Here is a 19120-nt window from a genome sequence, read left to right as displayed (position 1 = left end):
ATGGAAACACTGTTTTGCACTGTATGGATCAGATGGTCAACAACTGGATGTTGCCACTGGTGCAAACCATGAAAAACAAGACAGCATAGGATGTAGTTGGAGGATGATGCCTCGGCAGGTCATGTGAACGAGCTTATTCAGGTGCAATTTTAATTGGGTTTCTTATTTACAAATTTTTCCTCACATGTGTAATGTAAAATGAGCTAGTGATGAGAGGGGCATTGGTGATTTTCTCTCTGAGAGGCAGATAGCTCTGCCACACTTTGAAAACTACGGATCAGTACAGGAAAAAATGAAATCTGGGGTTTAATACTGAACTTGTTATGTGATAACTCGTCTCTTTTCCTCTGTGATGTGAGCGGGTTAACGGTGTAACAGGCCACAGGAAGGAAGCTCATTACAAGATATCAGCCCTGTGTTTATGAATTAGAGTGACAGAAAAAGGTCTAGAGGAATTACTGCGCCACAACCCTGACGGAGTGGATGTCTGAGCGTCTAAAAGTGGGAGGAAGAAGGAAAACAGCAGAGGCGTTATTAAAGTGCTCGACTTGCTCCTGACAATGGTGGCGCATCTGGGCTAGAAGCTTTCAGAGGTTCGCCTATCGCTCTACCAGGCTCTCCCATTTCTCCCGTCCGTCGACAAGCACTCCCCAAGGGTTTCATTTACAAACAGGCAGAGAACGCGTCCAGAAGAAGGCGACCCATCACGCTTGTCCTTGTCTAGTATCAGAGAATGCAAATGCAGAACAAATAAATTCCTCCCGGAGCACAATGGAGGTCTGGGGAGACAAGAGGACGAAATGAGAAAGGAGGATGGGGGTTTGGGTTGGGGGGTGGTCGCTAAGCAAAAGTACATTCTGAACAAGTCCAATTGGTTTCAGAGAGCTTCTCTTGCACTTGATCTCTTGCCCTCGAGTTTTCAAATTGCAACATAAAACGTCACCGGGGGAATTCAGACAATGGGCTCAGGGAAGATGCGAGTGAAAGGGAGGGGAGGGGGAGAAAAATGAGGGCTTAAAAGTACAATGGCGAACAAAAGTCAGCAAATGACAATGTCTGACAGCTACTTCAATTCTGAAATGATGCCCCTGTCATCCAGTGCTCCCCAAGTATTGATTTTTTTTTTTCCTTCTCTTGTGTCAGAAGGAAAAAAAAATCTAATCCAGTTGAAACATATCCCTTCTGCTGGCAACAGCCCCCGATGCTAGTGGCCATCAAGGTTAACGCAGCCACTACACTTATCAAAGCGACTCCCTCCTCCTCCCGTCTGGTCCATCTGTAATGGACCGGTCACCATGCGCGGCTGCAGGCCTCTTCATCTTCGCTGCGTAGGAAACCTCCCCGTCTCTGCAGGACCGCGCCCTCCTGTCGCTACGTTTGTCTGCAGTGCCACTTTTTGCAAAATAACTCGAGCTGTGTTTGAAGGTCAGGCATCACAAAAAAAAACAAAAAAAAACAATGAGAATCATCTTCTGCAAATGACAAATAGACTGACGGAGGAATTAAAGTGACATTACAGAGCTGCAGCAGAGAATGTAGGCTGCAACAGAGTCAAAAACAAAACCTGACGAAGTATGTTTGGTCTAGTTTCTAGTGCAAATGTCTTAGAACACTTGAAATAAGAGAAAAGTAACTTACAAGTAACTTTTCAGCAAGATATAGAAGCCTGGTTAAGTCGATTATTCCTTAGTATTCATGAAAAATAACTAGGGATGCACAATCCGATTGCTACACCTGAGGTTTATTATCAGATGATACTGATCCAGTACAGGAAAGCAGAGCTGACTTGACTTAAGTTTACTTTTTAAGCGCAGACATAAATGTACTGAGTTACTCATTTATTTGATAACTGCACCGGTACAGCACACGTAAATACACCAACAGCCTCACAAGCTTGAATAACATGTAAAAACAACTTTAATCTGTTCAGACAGTGATATTAGGAAGTAGAACAGCAGAAACTGGAACTGACAAAAACAAGAGGTTGAAGTTGGTCAAAAATGTAAAATAAATAAATAAATAAATAAGCTGCAATAAACCTCAAATGGTTCAGAAAATGTAATCAGGAAATCTAGATATGAAGTAAAAAAAAAAAAAATCCTGATGTCGCTCAAAAGCAAAGCATAGAATAAGACTGAATAGATCTGCTCATGGATCAGACACATTGTCACTGATACCCAATCTGGAATTTTTGTCGGTATTGGGATTGATACAGATATTAATATTGGATGGATGCATCTCTAGTTAAAAGCTACAAGACATTTTGCCTATATAATAAACCAAAATGTCATCTCCTTCCACTGGCAGATTATTTTACTTATAGCCAAAAATATTTCATCAAAATGAAAGAATTATTGACTTAAAACGAGCTCCTATTACTTGCTGAATAGTTTTGTCGTATTTTAAGTGTACCAAGACACCGGCACTAGAAACTAAACCAAAAATACCCAGTAGGATTTCCTACTCCAACTAAACAGTAGAAAAGGTTCAACACAGGCCAAGTACGGATAAGAACGCGGAAAAGAACATGATGCAAAACACAGACAAAGCCTCGAGAAGCTCAATGTTTCACTTTGATCCAGCACTGCAGGCTCACCTTCAGAAAACGTCTGAGCAGTGACAAAAGAGAAGCAGAGGCAGCAGCGGAGAGGAGTCATATTTTGGGCTTAGCTGGTCACACATAATGATGGGACCAGTACAGGAGGTACCTAGGGACTTCATTATGTTGACAAGACAGCAGGTCTGAGACTGCGGCTCCCCAACAACCCTCTGTAACCTACTTTCCCTCCCCATCTCCAATACAGCAGTGTGGAGCTGTGCCTGCTGGAATAATCCGACAAATTCGAACCGTATTGTTCTGATATGTAAAGTTTCTCACTTTCTTCCCATTTTTTTTTTTCTCCACAGCACAATCTTGGGAAAGGCATGTTGCTGTTCTCTTCCTCTCTCGTTCTTCCCAACAACAGATTTGCCCATAATGGGACGGCGGGGCGCCCGGCCCTGCTGACAGACTACATTACAGCTGCGACAACTACATGACAGCCAGCTACAGTAGGTGGCAGCTATCAGTCCGGGCGCTGCCATCAGTTTAATGTGGTGAAAATAGCCTCTGGGAGCCGGGACGCTCTCTCTCTCTCTCTCTATGGGGCCGTGTTGGAGTCACACCTCTGTTCAGCCGATAAATTCAGTTTTTATACTTCGTATTTTTCAAATACAAACGGCTTTATCTTACTGATCATTTTAGTATAAAAAGAAATGCATAAATCATCAAAGGAATCGTGTAAAATTAGCTGAAGAAATACTGACAAATCTACAGTATAGTCCAAAATTATTATTATTTAGGTTTGAAGTAACCTTTTACGTTTCTTCTGTCTCAAAGTAACTAAAAGTCTTTTGAGTGGCCTAGTTAAAGGAGAGGTATCATGTCAAATTTAGTTTTTTGAGCTTTACATTATGTTATATTATTTCCTCACCAAAAAAATACTTAGTGTTGCTTTGGTTCTTTCATGCATGTTTAAGAAATTCTTTAATCTCCATGGCAACCATTCAACTGACCTTTGAGGTGCAGCTCCTTCTTCTGCCTCACAGAGAACTCCTCACCCACAACTCCCTCAGTCAGTTCCTTCAGACTAGCCAGCAGCAATTAGCAAACAGCTGGTGGGACTGAGCATCTGCTGAGCTCATTACAGGAGCTACTGCTCAGTGAAACGCTGGTAAAAACGTTGTTAAAGGGTCAATAGAGGAGCCATGTTGTGATGACTTCCTGAAGGTGGAGTTTTTAAAGAGAGACAGGCGCAATTTCAAGGTGTCAAACTGTGAAGTCAAATTTATTTTAAGTCATATTTGATATATACAGCAATTTTATAACATCTGAAGTTGCAAAATGGCGCTATGTGGTTGGAAAACACATATTACTGCTCCTGTGATGTGCTGAAAATAAAAGTTAATCTGTGGAAGAAGGTTAACTTTAGTGTGACGATAAGGAAATCTTCCAAACTCTTAAAGCAGCACCTTTCTCCTCACAGCCTTTCCAGTCCTGCATGCAATGGAAGAGCCGTTAACTAAATGCTAAGCACTTTCTCCTTGGAGGACTCTTCACCACAGCACAAAGTCCAGCCTGTCTTTTGTCTGATGGTTGAAGCTAGACCACGCTAACATAACATAACAAGCTTCAGCTCAATGTTAATGTCATTAACACGGGGAGACGGCCCCGGCTCGTTTTACGAGGCCGGTGGAGGAAACGCTGAGGCGGAGAGCAGTAATTAGCTGCTATCATCTGGCTTTCAGGGTCTCTCCAACAGTCAATTCGATTACTCCGTATAGCAGCAGGAGATGAATCAACGGGCTACATGAGAAAAGGATGAAGCTCAGCAGAAAGGAACAGCACGGTGAGGAAGAATAGAAATGACTTGGGTCTTGCTCACTCTTCCCCTATCTGGACCGTCTTATCTGCCCTCGTGCCCCTGAGCCCGCCACATTTCATCCCTAATGAACAACCCCCATAAAAAAAGGGAGTTCGATTTCTCTCCGTTCCTTTCTATCTCTCAGGCTCCGTCTTTTCTCTCCCTCTGTGCAAGATGCCCGTCTATCATTCGCCGAGCCGCGGCAGAGCGTCCGATCTGCAGATCTCCTTCACATTAAGGATCCTATTAGATAGAGAACCCTAAAAGGTAATTGGATTTGGCCCTAGTTATCTTCATCTCTGTTTCACCCTGAGCCCACTGTAATAACTTACTCTCAGGGCCAAAGATAACTCAATTCTGGTCCGCAGAGAGCGAGGAGAGTGTGAGGAGGAGACGGGCGAGAGGCGGCGAGGAAGAGAGGAGAAAAGCATATGTTAGGTCTCCGAGGCAAAACAGAGTCTAAATCAAAAGGCCCCTCTATCACCGCCTTCAAGGATATGGAATCTGACAACAAACATAAATTTGTTTTAATGTTTTGAATTATTTTCTTTGTGAAATGTGTTGCTTGTTGTGTAACATCTGGCTCTCTGGCGCGCCGTCGTCCGAGGCCGCATCACTTCCTGTGCAGCAGGAGGAACGTCCGCCGGCGAGGCCGAGTTGAAAGGCAAGAAACGTAATAACAGAGTCTGTGTTTCTGCAACGCGTTTACAGAGACAATGCTTTTAAAAGTGCGACATAGCTGAAATTTATTTTGAAACCCTTCCACCTCCACCCTCAGTGGGATTGGGGGTGGGGGGGATTCATTGGCCTGTTATTTTTATTGTGGCAGTGCAAAATGAAAGCGTTGGCTCCGGCAGGCTCAAACACAGCCTGTATGGAGGCAAAAATCAATACGGCAATAACCCAGCAAGACTTATCAGCGGCTCACTTCTCCTCAGAGGTCACAGAGGAGCAACTGCTTTTAAGTGGGGAATTCAATTGTGAAACATAGTTTGGGACAAGCTCTGCCGGGTATCTGATTAGGGATGAAACACTGAGCTAAAACTTACAACCCAACATAAAAAAAGGGAGAAAATATATGAACTTCTTTCAGTTTTATGATGCAGCTTTAGAGCAACAAACACAACAGAAGTTTTTGGACTGGATTGCTTTCAGGTCCATCTTCAAATATGCCTGAACAGCAGAAGTGGACACAACATCAGACCTTCTAAGACCACAACCAAGCCTTCCAAGATCAAGACCAAGAACGGGCCTTCTGAAACCAAGACCAGTCCTTCTGAAACCAAGACCAGTCCTTCTGAAACCAAGACCAGTCCTTCTGAAACCAAGACCAGTCCTTCTGAAACCATGGCCAAACCTTCCAATACCAAAGTATTGGAAAGTATTAATATCGGAAGACTTGGGAAGTCTAGAAAGACCGGACATCCAAGACCAAGACCAGTCCTTCTGAGACCAAGATTAAACCTTCCACAACCCAAGCCTTCTGAGACCAAAACCAGACCTTCGCTTCTATCAGACTCTAGTGACAGCTCAAGGGGGGCAATAATTGTCTTGATGTACAATTAACTGCTAATACCATTATTACGTCCGTCTCCCTCTCAAACACCCAGTGTGATGTCGCCTCTGCCGCTGAGATAAATGATTCATCATTTTGACGTTCTTACTTCTGCTATTAAAGACAGTTCAGAGTTGGTGAAAGCTTCAGAGAGAAATATTAGAAACCAGACCTCACACTCCATGCATGTCTAAACCTTTCTAAAAACCTGAGATTTGTTCCTTTTTCTAACCCTCCTGTGAGAAATTTAAATCCAAGGCCTACAGGAGCTCTAGGAACATTGATTGATGCTAGATGCCTCTTCCCAGACTGATGAGCAGCAACAGCTGCTTCTCTTGGCATTGTGTAAACAACTTTCTTCTCCATAGTAACCCATACTTTTACAGACTAACACATCAACTTCATGTGATCAGCTGAGCCTGCCTGCTATGCTTCCTCTACGGTCCAATGGAAGGACTAAGGTTGTGCTTAGTTTAACCCAATACAATAATCTACTACTGACAGCAGCACTGTTCTAGGCTCAGGTGAATAACGGAGCTGAGAGTTAAACTAGGATGTGAAAGGAACAATAAGGCCAAATCAGACCGCCAGCCTCTACAGCTGCTGAGTTCAGTCTCAGGTTTTCTGTTGGGCAGGAAATGACATTTTACAGTCCTCCACTAAACAAGTACACAACCTCCATTAGTGGGAAAAATAGAGCCTGTGTTAACACTCAGAGAAATGAAGACAATGTTCTACCTGGAGCAAAGTGAAAGCTGACCTCTGAACAGAAAATGAAAGCCTTCCAGAAGCAGAGGACATCCCATAAAATTTCTACCTTTCAAGAGTTATTTTCAAGAGTTATGAGTAACTCTGATTCATCTAAAAGTGCCCTTCCCTTGAACCTTTACTGTTTTATCTTACAGTAAAAGTGGGGCAGAGGCCTGGGGTGGATGTGGTGGGTTTACCCAGACCAGAACCTCTCCACTCTGTCTGCAGCTCTTAGTTCTTGGTGAAAGGAGGTTGTCAGGGAAGGGGGTGGAGGACCATATCCCTGCCACTACCAAAATACACCCCCAGTGGGAGTATAATGGACAGGATCCCAGCAGGACAGGAAATGATGCTGGCGAGATCCAGAGAGCAGACCGGGGGTCAGGATAGAGTTGGTCCTGCAGTGTTTGTCCTGCCAGCCGGTCAGAGGAGAGGCTAGACTGCTTCCATAGCTAAATCAGCCTGTCATGAATGCATGCAAGTCCATGGTTGGGCCCGATCATGGCCGACAAACATTTTGAACATTTACTCTGATACCCGACGCTGTCAGACGTTCCAGGATACATCAAGCTGTTCTGGGACTATAGGTTTTTTCCATATTTGTTCAAACTATCACTATGTCATGACAGTGAAAGTTAGCATGTACATGAGAGTGATTGACAGCATCAAGACCCTCCTCCTGGCTCTGATTGGTTGTTTTTGTCAGGAGCGGTGCATTTCTTCAGACAGTAATAGTAGTGGGGGGAGAAAGAGGAAGAGTTAGATCTCTTCACAGATTATCCTTCTCATACTGTCAGGACATGGTGACAGTTTTAACAAATATGTAAAATAAATAAATGTGTGGTCAAACTTAACCTGTTGGCCTCAGGATGTCATTCACAATGACAGGGGTGTCAAACTCCAGTCCTCAAGGGCCGCTGTCCTGCAGTGTTTAGATGTGCCACAGGTAAAAAACAGTGGAATGAAATGGCTTAATTACCTCCTCCCTGTGTAGATCGGTTCTCCTGAGCCTTTCTAATGACCTAATTATTCTTTTCAGGTGTGGTGCAGCAGAGGCAAATCTAACAGTTGCAGGACAGAGTCCCTTGAGGACTGGAGTTTGACACCTCTGTCACGAGAGGACCCAAATTTGGGTCCTCTCGTGACAGACAGGTTAAGCAGGGTTACACTCATAAATCTGTATTCTGGATCATTTTTGATATTTTTTAAAGCCAGCCAGCTAAGCTGACATAAAGCTGGTAACTTAAGTTGCAGAACTTTAAGCACAAACTTAATTTTGCTTAAACAAGTTTATTCATAGGGCTTCTTTTGACAAATGCTAAAAACAAGGCCGTATTTTGCTCCCACTTCACATTTGTGCTCCATCTCGTCCTGGTCTATCCCATAATATTCAAGCTAAATATATCCAGGTGTGTGCTTGTAACATAAGATATAAAAACCAGTAAAAATTGGATATTTTCTGCATATTGTTTCGTCCAATTCCCCGCCGTTCTCCAGATGTAATAAATCTTCCCACAGGTGTGAATGAGAACGGCGTGAACTCACCTCAAATTCTGCATGTTTATGGATGTCTTCGGCCCGCTGTCTGCTCAGGATGAACTCGGCCTCGTTGGCGACGCGAACCAGATGGTCCTTCATCGTGTGGCTGAGAAGCCTGGGGGAAAGTGGAAACACTCATGAGTAAAGCTGTGAAAGTTCACGTCACTAAGCCTGTCGCAGTAAGCAGTAAATCAACTAATCAGATTTTCATTTAAAACAAGCTGGATGATTTCCACTTCCAAGATTTTGCAAGTGGAAATGATCTTTTCTAGTTTTATGACAAAAGTCTTGGTCTTAACCAGCTGTTTTTGTTGAAGGACAATTTTGCTTACAGAGACTTCAGTCTCCTTTTTATTTGACGTTACTGTTTTGTTTAATTATTTTGGACATTTAAATGTCTTCTCGTTCCAGTGTTAAATGTTCATCATTGTTTCAGAGGGTGTACTTGTATAATTCTACCTTTACTGTTATATAGAAAATGGTCTCAAAAAGATCTGTCACAATAACACATTTTACTGGATGATTAATTATCCAGGAAATTATTGCGATAAACAGCAATATTGTTGTTTTGAGATCATTTTCAAGTGCTATAGTGACAATGGCATAACATAAATTTACACTCAAATATAAATGAACTTTAATTTTGTAAAACACTTAACTCTGGAAGTGGAGGATATTTTAAATATCCCCAAAAGTAAACAAAAAGATCAAAAACAATAAAATGGAAATAAAAACCCACACACAACCAATACCAGAAATCAAATGGATTATAAAGTCTCTAAACAAAATTTCCGATGAAAAAATATCAATAGAATGAAAGTTATCAAGTATCTTTTAGTTCATCATGCGATTGATTTATTGCTTATTGTGACAGACAGTCTCAAAAACAACAATATTATTGTTTATCGCAATAACTTCTGGGACAATTTATCGTCCATCAAAGTCTGTTATTGCAACATGCCCACACATTCCAAGTGTCTAAGAAGGAGTTGCTGGGGAAAAACATGTGCTATCTTGGGCATCAGAGTATTTACAAGTTTACTTCCTGATCTGAGCCGAACAAGCAGGGAGGTAACATCCATGAAATGTTCAGAAAGGAGCGTGCAGAATGAGCAGAAAATCTCATTTGGAAGGCGGCGTGCCGTGCCACGCCGCGCCGCTAATTGATTCATTAATGATATGCATCTCTGACAAGAGGGAGGATCTCCGGCCGTGTTGCTACATGTGTTCTCTACCGGGCTCCCCTTAGCGGCGCTGATGAAACCCGCATGTGATGTGTGAACGCGCCAGCATGCGGGTCAGGGGAAACTCTGCACAGGTCAGATCTGAGCAAAGTGGAACAATAACAGAGCAGAGGACAGGGAGGAGAGCTGGAGGGCAGACTGGATGGACCAAGGGGGAGGGAGCTCAACAGCTAGAGGACGACTGTAACCTAAGCCTGCTGTTTCAGCACCATGCAGCAGGGGCCCCGGGGCCCCCTTCACCTCCATAACCTGTGTGGCAGTACTCGGGCCTCGCCATCAATAACCACAGCAACTGACCTCCTTTATGGAGCTTGGAGCTAATGCTCGCAACATGTGGGTGCCGTCTGAAGATGGACTCGTTTTTAAAAAGATACACCAATAAAACAGCCTGAAATTAAAAAGATTTATTACAAAATAGATTCTGGATAAGTGCTCATCTTCTCCGACTCCCGTCTTCACTAGCAGTGCATGTGTGTCTGATCACTAGAGAGTACATTTAGTTTGTTTTGTTTCCAGCTTTAGTTTCTGTTCCTTATTGCCAAACTTTGACTGGAGCACGGATGCAGTTTGCTAGTGGTGTTCTGCAGCTGCATTTATACAGAAAAGATTTGACCAAAATGAAGAAAAAGAAAAAAGTTTTAAAGTTACTGTATTAAAGGTGTGTACATCAGAGTGACTGACAGCGCCAAGATCCTCCTCTTGGCTCCGATTGGTTGTTATTGACCAGGAGCGGTGAATGTCTGCATACTGTAATAGTAACTCAGGAAGGAGGCGTTTATATTTTTCACGTTTTGTTCTATAGTTTTAACAAATATTCAGAAAACATTCTCTTAAGTTACATACTGTAGCTTTAAGAATAAAAATTAAACACTAAAGAGACTCAAAAGAAGATGGCAGTCGAACAACATCATCTCTGCAGATTAAGTGTTTACCGACAATGAAGGCTCAATGAGTCGCATAAAGAAATACTCTCCAGCTTTCAGTGACGTTGGGTGTGTGTTGAATTGTGGCAGGTGTGTTGATTAAACTGAGGGTCTGTATAGTTCATCAAATCTGTAATTTCATTTAAAATGTGGCTCCAAATGATCAGAAAAACTGACATCATTGACAAAAAAAACTCTCACCATATTGACCAAGCAGACTCATTTCTCCCTTTCTCAGTTTTTATACTTTGTTTCAACATTAAAATCAAGATTAGCTCTGGGTATAATTTTGCTTGTAGAAGTGGAAAACATTATGACCTGAGCAGAATTTGGTGCCACCTGATAAAAATATGTGAATTTTCCTAAATTTAAGAAATGTTTGTAACAGACTCCAGTTCTTACGCCTGTTGGGAAACACCTTTTTTTTTCCGTTGGTGCCACTGCATTTAATTTCAAAACAATTTCTACTGAGATAATTGTGTAATAAATAAAATAAATAAATAAATAAATAAATAAATAAATAAATAAATAAATAAATAAATAAATAAATAAATAAGCAATCAAAATTTGTTTCCATAACTGAGCAGAATTAAAGGCTTTTCTTTTCACTGACCTGATGCAGTTGTATTAATAAACTGTTTAAATGATTTTTTTTTTAACTTAAAATGACAAAGATCATCAGCAGCAAAAAAGACAATATACTTAAAATAATTTAGGCTGGATGACCAGACACTTTGTGGTTCAGATTTACACTAAAAAACTTTACATGACCGAGAACTTAAAAGATCACAATTATGAAACCAGAAAGTTGTAAAGGATAAATATAAGGAATTTAATTTACAGACTGACTGGGTTTAGCTTTACCTGTAAGGTAAGCAACACAGACCAGTAATCACCACCTCAGAGTGGATAACAGCAAACCCATTAGAGTAAATCACAGCCCCTCATTGGCCATGTCCAAGCACTGTCCTGGTTATCTAGCTGGATTAAATTAGGATTAAGACCTGCCAACTGGAAATGTGGCAGAAAGGGAGAGAGAAACCGTCCGTAAAGGAAGGAGGGTTATTTATTTATTTATTTGAAAAGGATGGAACAAAAATCATGATGCTAGAGGCAAATAACAGAAGACGTTTAGACAGAAGAAATTATTACAAAGAGATAAAGGCTGAGAAAGAAAGGCGTAAAGTGACAGATGGACAGTCAAGAAATCAGGAGTGATTTCCCCTGGTGTCACTGAGGAACCAGCAATCAGAGCTGCTGTCACCTTCTGCCTAACCTCTCTGCCCACCCCCCTCTGATCCCAGTGGGATGAGCAGGTATTGAATGGAGCCTTGAACTCACCGCTCCTCCTAAAACACCTAAAGCCTCCTTGCTCTCTCAGATCATTGATTGTTGTGCAGAGCCCTGAACAGCCACACCATCGGGGCAGGGGTCTCTGGGGGCCCGATGGGCGACGGGGCCGGATCTCCACCAGTCAGTGGGACGAGACAACGGGGAGGAAAACCCCCTCAGGTGGAGGTGAGGTGACCTACCTGCCTTCGTTGACCAACTCGATGAAGGCCAGTCCAGCATTCTTCTGGATGGAGTTCTGCCATTCCTGCAAGCCAACAAAACAGGTCATAAATACCAGCAAGAAAACCCCCAAAGATTAAAAACACAGTTGTTTGCTTTTCTTGACTCAATATGGGACAGGTCTGTGTCGTCAGGTTGAAAACATGCGTACAAAACGACCAGCAGCATCAGGGTTTTGTTCAAAATGATCCATCACTGTTGTCCCATTAGAGTTACATTTACTTGAATCATTTTTTGGAATAAAATGTACTTTTAGAAGTATTTTTACTAAGCTATATGTTCTACTTTTACATGAGTAAAAGTAAGTCTTAATTGAGAAAACATTTTTGTATTCTCTATCCAATATGAGGAACTTCACTGAATGAAAAGCAAGCTTGTTTTAAGCAGGAGTTCAGACACAGACACACACTTGCAGTTTTAGATAAAGTTCCACAAGATTTACAATGAAAGAAATTTATTTGGAAAATGTTTCTTTTGAACTGATTTTGTAATTTTGTAATGTTATTTATACGAATTATTTTTATTGTGGTATTTAAAATGTCAAAATTTCCACATAACTTTAGGCTATGGTGATGATGTAATTTTTAAATATTAAATGGATCAGTTCAGTAGCTTTTTTACCAAATGCTTTTGTACTCTTTAGTTATTTCACCAATGAACTCTTTGGGTTTTACAGCTTTTATGTAGTTAACTGAATTCAGGTCGACACTCAGAAGGAATGACATCAATGAAATAAATGACAGTTTATATATTATGTTCAGTTATTTGTGTTTCTTTTAAGGGAAAAAAGCAAAGTGGAAAAATTTTTATTAAAATAGAAAAATAAATGTTCAATAAAATGAAAAATATATATATTTTAAGCCACATCACACATCTCTGATTTCTAGAACCTTTTACAACAGAAAAGAAACAACTTGTGGAGGCACTGTGCTGCTTCCATTTCATGCCCAAAACATCTAAACCACCAAATATCAAATTATTTTGTTGAAGGGGCAGTACTATGCAAAACCATGATACCATGATATAAAGTTATTCCCTCATCAAAAACATACTTGGAGTGTTGCTTTGATTCTTTCATGCATGTTTGAAAAATCTAATACCCCATGGCAAACATTCTTAGGTGCCTACATGCTTGCTCTTACAAAGCTCCGCCTATTATCACAAAGCTCCGCCTATTACCACGGTTGGAGCTGCAGTCTCCAGCCGTGCTTTTGCCTCACAGAGCTCCTCTAGACTAGCAGCAGCAGCTTTTGGCAAACAGTGGTGGAATTGGAGGAAAATTAAAGGAACTACTTCTCAGGCCTCCACTCCTAAGAACAGCTGTAAAGCATATAATGGAGTTCGAAACAGTAGAAGCTCAGCACAACTCCAGGTGACTTTAGTTAGATATCAAAATACAACAAGACATACCTAAAGGAGAACGTGTCCTTGGATTCAACTTTTATCTCAACACAGGTCGGAAACACAACTTTAAAGACTTTCGAGCTTCAGTCCCCGAATGCACAGACATGGGTGAGCAAGCCACTGCTAGTCATGTTAAAAGCGCATTTATCACAAGTAAGCCTCACAAATTTCTCTGACTAACGTTATGGTTGAAGGTGTCAGTCTAAACAATCTGACCACGGCCCGGGCCGAGAAGGGGACAAAGAGCGGGGGAAAGTCGGCGGCCACCGTCTCTCTCGTGCTCTGTTCAATATTTCAACACCTTAAACGCAAGCGTCAAAAGAATAATAAAGCAACAAGGTCAGGGGTCCTGTCTGAACCTCAAAGCACTTCTCCCCCTCTTCCTCTCTGGGGACGCGGGGAAATATGTGCAAAAATATTTCAGCTTGGAGTCAAAAACTACAAAGCCACATAAATTAGAACCTCAATCACTAAATGTCTGCATTTAAAAAAAAAAAAAAAAAAGTTTTTTCTGACAATGAGAAAACTTTCACAGATATGTACATATTTTTTTATCATGTTAGAAAAATATTTAAGTGGCAAAAGGATGTATATGAGAATGATTTAAAGCTAGCTGTCAACATCTCCTGAGCTGATAGAGGAAACGGAGTGTTTATGTAGAGGCTAGCTTGTCAGTAAACCTAGAGATCCCACAGGGAGGAGCATATCAGCGCCGCAAGAAACAAGGAAAGATCCATTTACAAGATTTTCCTTACGCCCATCCAAACATATTTGTACACGTGACGCATTCGAGAAACCGTATAGCTTTTTCCCCTCCTCCTCCTCGGCACAACAAGTACAGAACCATCGAAAGCGATCGGCGTCAGGGGAAGCATTTCTCCAAAAACTTTCTGCTCACCGTCACTCTGGAAGCATCACACTTAACCTCTGCTCAGAACCGCTTTCTGTCCCGCGCCAGCGTATTGGCATTGACCGTGTTTACAACGCTTTCCAAATAAAAGAGGGCACAGAGGGAATAGAAGTCTGGGCCTGAGAGACGGGAGCCGGCGTGGAGGACTGGCAGACACCGTGGAGGAGGGAGCTTGTGAGGAGCAGCCGAGGGGCTTTAGCTGGAGCGCGGACATTAACCATGAGCAGAAACTAGAGGGGGAAGGAGGGGGGAGGGTGAGCTCGTTCTGAACCAGGCCAGACCCGGTGAACCAGGTTTCAAATAAACTCAGCAGGAAGCAAGGCAGTGAATAGAGTTGGAACCCGTGCCGTCGGATGCATCAGTCAGACTTTAAAAGAGCAACACTGATTTTTATCGGTGCACCGATTGTAGTTGTAAGGCAGATCGCATATTACCGATCTTTAAAAAGCCTGACCTGCCGATTCAGATTTTGGGCGACAGAGTTTTTTTTTTTCCTTCCTGAAAAGTTTCTAAATATAGCAAAAGTTGCTGAGTTGCTTTCTCACAGCAGAGCAACAGAGGACAGTGGTTGGTTTCTAGACCTTTGATGAAGTAGATGAGATACATGGATAAAATCGGCTTCATATGGAGCATCGGGCGATCATCGATCTCCCAAAATTAAAGAAATTGGGGCCAATTTATCGGTGAACCCAAGGGGGGATCTGCCAATTGGACTCTTAAAAAAATGTTAATTCAACAACTAAATACAACAAACCACCCAGGGAAAAAAGCTGCAGGCTGCATCATAATTTAAATTAACCCTTGTAAGTGGAAATGAGGTCCAACCGACCCCACACATGTAAAACTTGTATCATTTGCCATAGTCATCTACGTTTGCCTCAGTCCTCGCACGCACAAGGGTTAAATAAAAGAGAATATGAGGGTATTAAAGACTGATGCCTCACTAAAGTATTCAAGATCCTCACATTTTCTCATTCCAACCCCAAACTTCAATGTTTTACAATATTTCATGTGACAGACCAAACAAAGTAGAAGATAACAGTGATTTGGAAGGACAATAGCTTCCTTTAATATTAAATGACTAAAAATGACCTCGTATTCACCCCCCTCAGATTGGGTACGGTGCCTCTGAACGTTAAAATTCAAGTCTTACCAGGTTGTAAAATGTATTCAGGTCTGGGCTTTAACTGGGCCATTTGTCCACTGAGCACACTCCTACCTAATCCACTCCACTCTGCTTTTCATTGTTGATCTTCTTGTGTCTTTCTTTTAATTTAGTGGAATATTCATGTGTCCATGTCTTGGCAGGTTTGCAGTTGTCCTCTATACAGTCCCACATTTCAGTAGGATACAATAAACAGTTCAAAGTGGAGCTTTCAGAGCTAGGAAAGGTTTTCTCCAAAATAACCATATTTTGTTGTGTTTTTTGGCCTTCATGATGCCGTTTGTTCACTTCTCTGATGAACCGCTGAGGAATCCAGAGAGCTGCTGGATTCAGACTAAATTACACACAGGTGGACTCTGTCTGCTAATTGGGTGAGTTCTGAAAGCAATTAAGTGCGAAATGTGAAAAAGTTCAAGGGGTATGAATACTGCTGCAACGCATGGAGAGTCCTCTCACTGATGTTTTCTGAAAAAGTACAACAGAAAAACACCGTATGACCTGCCGAACACAAGTCAATAACGAGAAAAATGGCAACTAAAGGTGGGGTCAAGAAAAAAATCTTAAGATTTAGATGCAAGATAAACAGGGTCACGTTTAAACAAACCTCAAAATAATAGTAGAGTGACAGGATTAGCTCCAAACTGGGTTTGAAGAGAAGCAGAAGGGTCATTGGCATTTTGTGCAGACTGCCAAAGGTGATAGCAAGACTAATGGCGTCATTATGGGTTGAAGAACGCCTCCTACAGTCGAATTAAAAACAAGCGGTGACCCTGATCCGAGGGACATCTCCCGTTGACAAAAAAAGAAAAAAAAAAAAAAAACAGGGAAACGGGGGGACGGGTCGATGATGGGATATTGGATTTTGGCTTGGCCTGGTCAGCGATGTTGCAGCTTTTATGGCCGCGATAGGGGCTATGACCACGGCGCTCCTGATGAGAGGATACAAGCAGCCATTGGTGACCTCTCACCTCTGACCTGACCTTCAACAGAAGATAGGAACAGGGAGTGTGCTTTTCCTTGATCCTGACAGAAACATTGAGGATGTTTGAGAAAGCTCCCATGGCTAATGTTGCTGCTTTTCTTTTGACCTTTTTCTCCTTTTGTTTTTTTTGGGAGTTTTTTGCACGTAAACGACTCAAAGTCTGACTGTCGGTGTAAATGCCCGTTTAAATCTGAAGTCGATACGACAGCTCTGTTTGGTCTGCCTTCCATGATGATGGCATTGAGTCTAAACACACATGCCACGGACTTCCGTCATTACAGCTGATTATCCATAATCAACATCTAAATATACCACTTGCACTGGTGAGAAAACGCAGACCTCCCGAGCAAAATCGCCTTTCAAACATCGGCCTCACCACAACACAAGGAAAACATTTTCCAAAGCGGAGAAAGATACGTCCCCGGCTCTCCCGAAATAACAAATAAGTCAGCTGTGCTTTTTGGTGGCATCACTCATAATCACAAGTATTTGTTGATTTGAAAAGGCTCGGAGGAGTGGAGCTTTTGGACGGAACGACAAAAGCATAAATCCTCAAGCTGGATGTGACAATCAAGGCCAAGCCGGACGGAAAATTGTTTTTCATTTTGCCAGAACTTTTTACATGGATGCTGCGAAAGTGGCTGCGAAAGCAGTAAGTTCTCGCAAATTTGGGCTTTTTAAGATTGGATCTTTGTTTAAAAACGTCTCATAAACAGCAATATAATTCAGACAGGCACTTAAAAAGAAAAACTCTGAACAATGTTCTTCTTCTTTCTTTGATTAATACAGAAGCTGAGTAGTCTGGTATACAAGAGGCTGTGTGAATAACTCAACACCAGAGCCTCTTCTCAACGGGCCACATGTGCATGTTCATGTGCTTAAATGAAAACAGACAAGTCGCGTTGGTGTTTGCGTGCTTAAATTCGCAACTGAAGGAATATTTACTGATGTGCAAATATTTACTCAGCCGGGTCTCCAAGAGCTTCATGGACTCACACTGTCAGGACTAAACCAACAAAGGCCTAGAGCTTCCATATCCCAAACATACAAACTAGAAACATGCGAGAACAGCTCAATGAAAACCCGCTCCACGCAGAAGCGGCGACTGTATACAGGACGTTTCATATGTGGTGTTAATCCAGTTTTATGGCCGTGCATTGCAATGGTGTGGGAAGAAAAGTAAGTGCAGCTGTTTATCCAAAAATGTCTTCTTTTTTTTCAGGCCCTTGATCGCAACTGGATTGCAAAGCATTGTTTTATTATTCTGAGATAACAAAATAATAAGCCGTATATCCATGAAGGATATACGGCTCAGTAGGAGGTGGGAGACATGGACTTTAAAGTTTTATCACAATATTTAATTGTCACAATAATTGGAATTTATTGTGACACTTATGAAAAAAATCACGATAAACGATATGATAAATATCAGCAGAGTCCACAATAATTCACACCCTAGCAGAGTTCAATTGACAACTTTCATTTAACCAAGAAATTTGGTGGATTTGGAGATTTCACAGGAAATCAAGATAGATATAAAACTATGTGGAGCAGGTTTGCTAGATTTTTTTTATCTCCTATTTTGGTAGGCCAGCATTATATGATGTGTTATATAACACATCCTCTTATTTACATTTTTTACAAAAATGACATGGGGGAAAAAAAGTTTAACTGCTAGAGGTTTGTACTGAGATTACAGCAAGAAACCCACGTCATGATTTCTGAGCAGGTTTCAGCTTCCACTGTTGTTATTGACTGTTCAGCAGTTGAAACATCAGCTGCACAAGGTTGGAAGGTCTCCTTACCGTCACCTTCATCTTCATCTTCAAATCAACTCACAGATTCTCTGATTCAAGGCAAGTCTTTGGTTGGGCCACTTCTAACCATGGCTATAACTAGCAAGCTAAAGGAAACATGCTAACTTGAGGGCACCCCACACGACTCAGTGGTAGGGCAGCTATTCGATTCCAGTCACTACTAGCACCACGAAATCTTAATGATTAAATAGACAAAATGTTACTAAATCTATTGTGGGAATATCAATAACATTGAGCTATATTATATCTGGAAATGGAGGTAGCTTATAAGACCCTGACAATCTAAAAAAATACACACTGCTGCGAGGACGATGCTAACAGTGCTACTTGCTAATACGCAGTTGAAAAAAATTCAACATATTTTTGACTTAGTTTGATTAAAACGTTTTTTTTTAGCTCTTTATTACTCTTAGTCTCAGTGTCATGTTGCACCTGGTCTTGAATAAATAATAACCAGTTATCGCAGAAGGTTTGTTAAATTAGCTTAACCTGCTAATGCGGATGGAGAAGTTTTTAACAATCCATGAAGTCGGAGGGGGACAGAAACAACAAGCTAACATTCTGGTCTGAAGCCCCTGCTTAGTTTCTATTCCGCCTCCATTCCTTGCTTCAAGTCTTTTTGTTTACAATATTTCTTCTTGAAGGTTTAACATAAGAAATGTTGAAATTCCACCGTAAATCTGGGAAAACCCATTTAGTGCTTGTATTTTATTTTATTTTTTGTTAAATCAGCAGGATGGCAGACAGAGGAAAAGCAAGGGGAAAAACTGTAGAGTACATTCCAAAGTCTCATAACGGCGAGGCTGACGGGTAGGAAAACATCACGTTAACGGTGCCTGTCAGGGGCAGAGGTCTC

General features: G+C 41.6%; 1 protein-coding gene across 4 annotated transcripts in view; it reads right to left on the bottom strand.

The window, feature by feature from the left end:
* lrba (LPS-responsive vesicle trafficking, beach and anchor containing) overlaps window positions 1-19120 on the bottom strand; it is a 148028-nt gene that overhangs the window by 38422 nt on the left and 90486 nt on the right. For all 4 annotated transcript variants that reach the window (XM_015018934.1, XM_015018936.1, XM_015018937.1 and 1 more), the window contains 2 exons: window positions 11947-12011; window positions 8254-8362 (listed from right to left, as the gene is read on the bottom strand). In XM_015018934.1, the coding sequence (XP_014874420.1) occupies window positions 8254-8362; window positions 11947-12011 (174 nt within the window). The remainder of the gene's footprint in view (window positions 1-8253; window positions 8363-11946; window positions 12012-19120) is intronic.

This window comes from Poecilia latipinna, unplaced genomic scaffold, assembly GCF_001443285.1.
Source record: "Poecilia latipinna isolate Pla-1442-1.1 unplaced genomic scaffold, P_latipinna-1.0 Scaffold2343, whole genome shotgun sequence".
NCBI classification, from domain to species: Eukaryota; Metazoa; Chordata; class Actinopteri; order Cyprinodontiformes; family Poeciliidae; genus Poecilia; species Poecilia latipinna.
The sequence above is the reverse complement of the archived record's forward strand: the minus strand, read 5'-3'. Positions and strand labels throughout refer to the sequence as shown.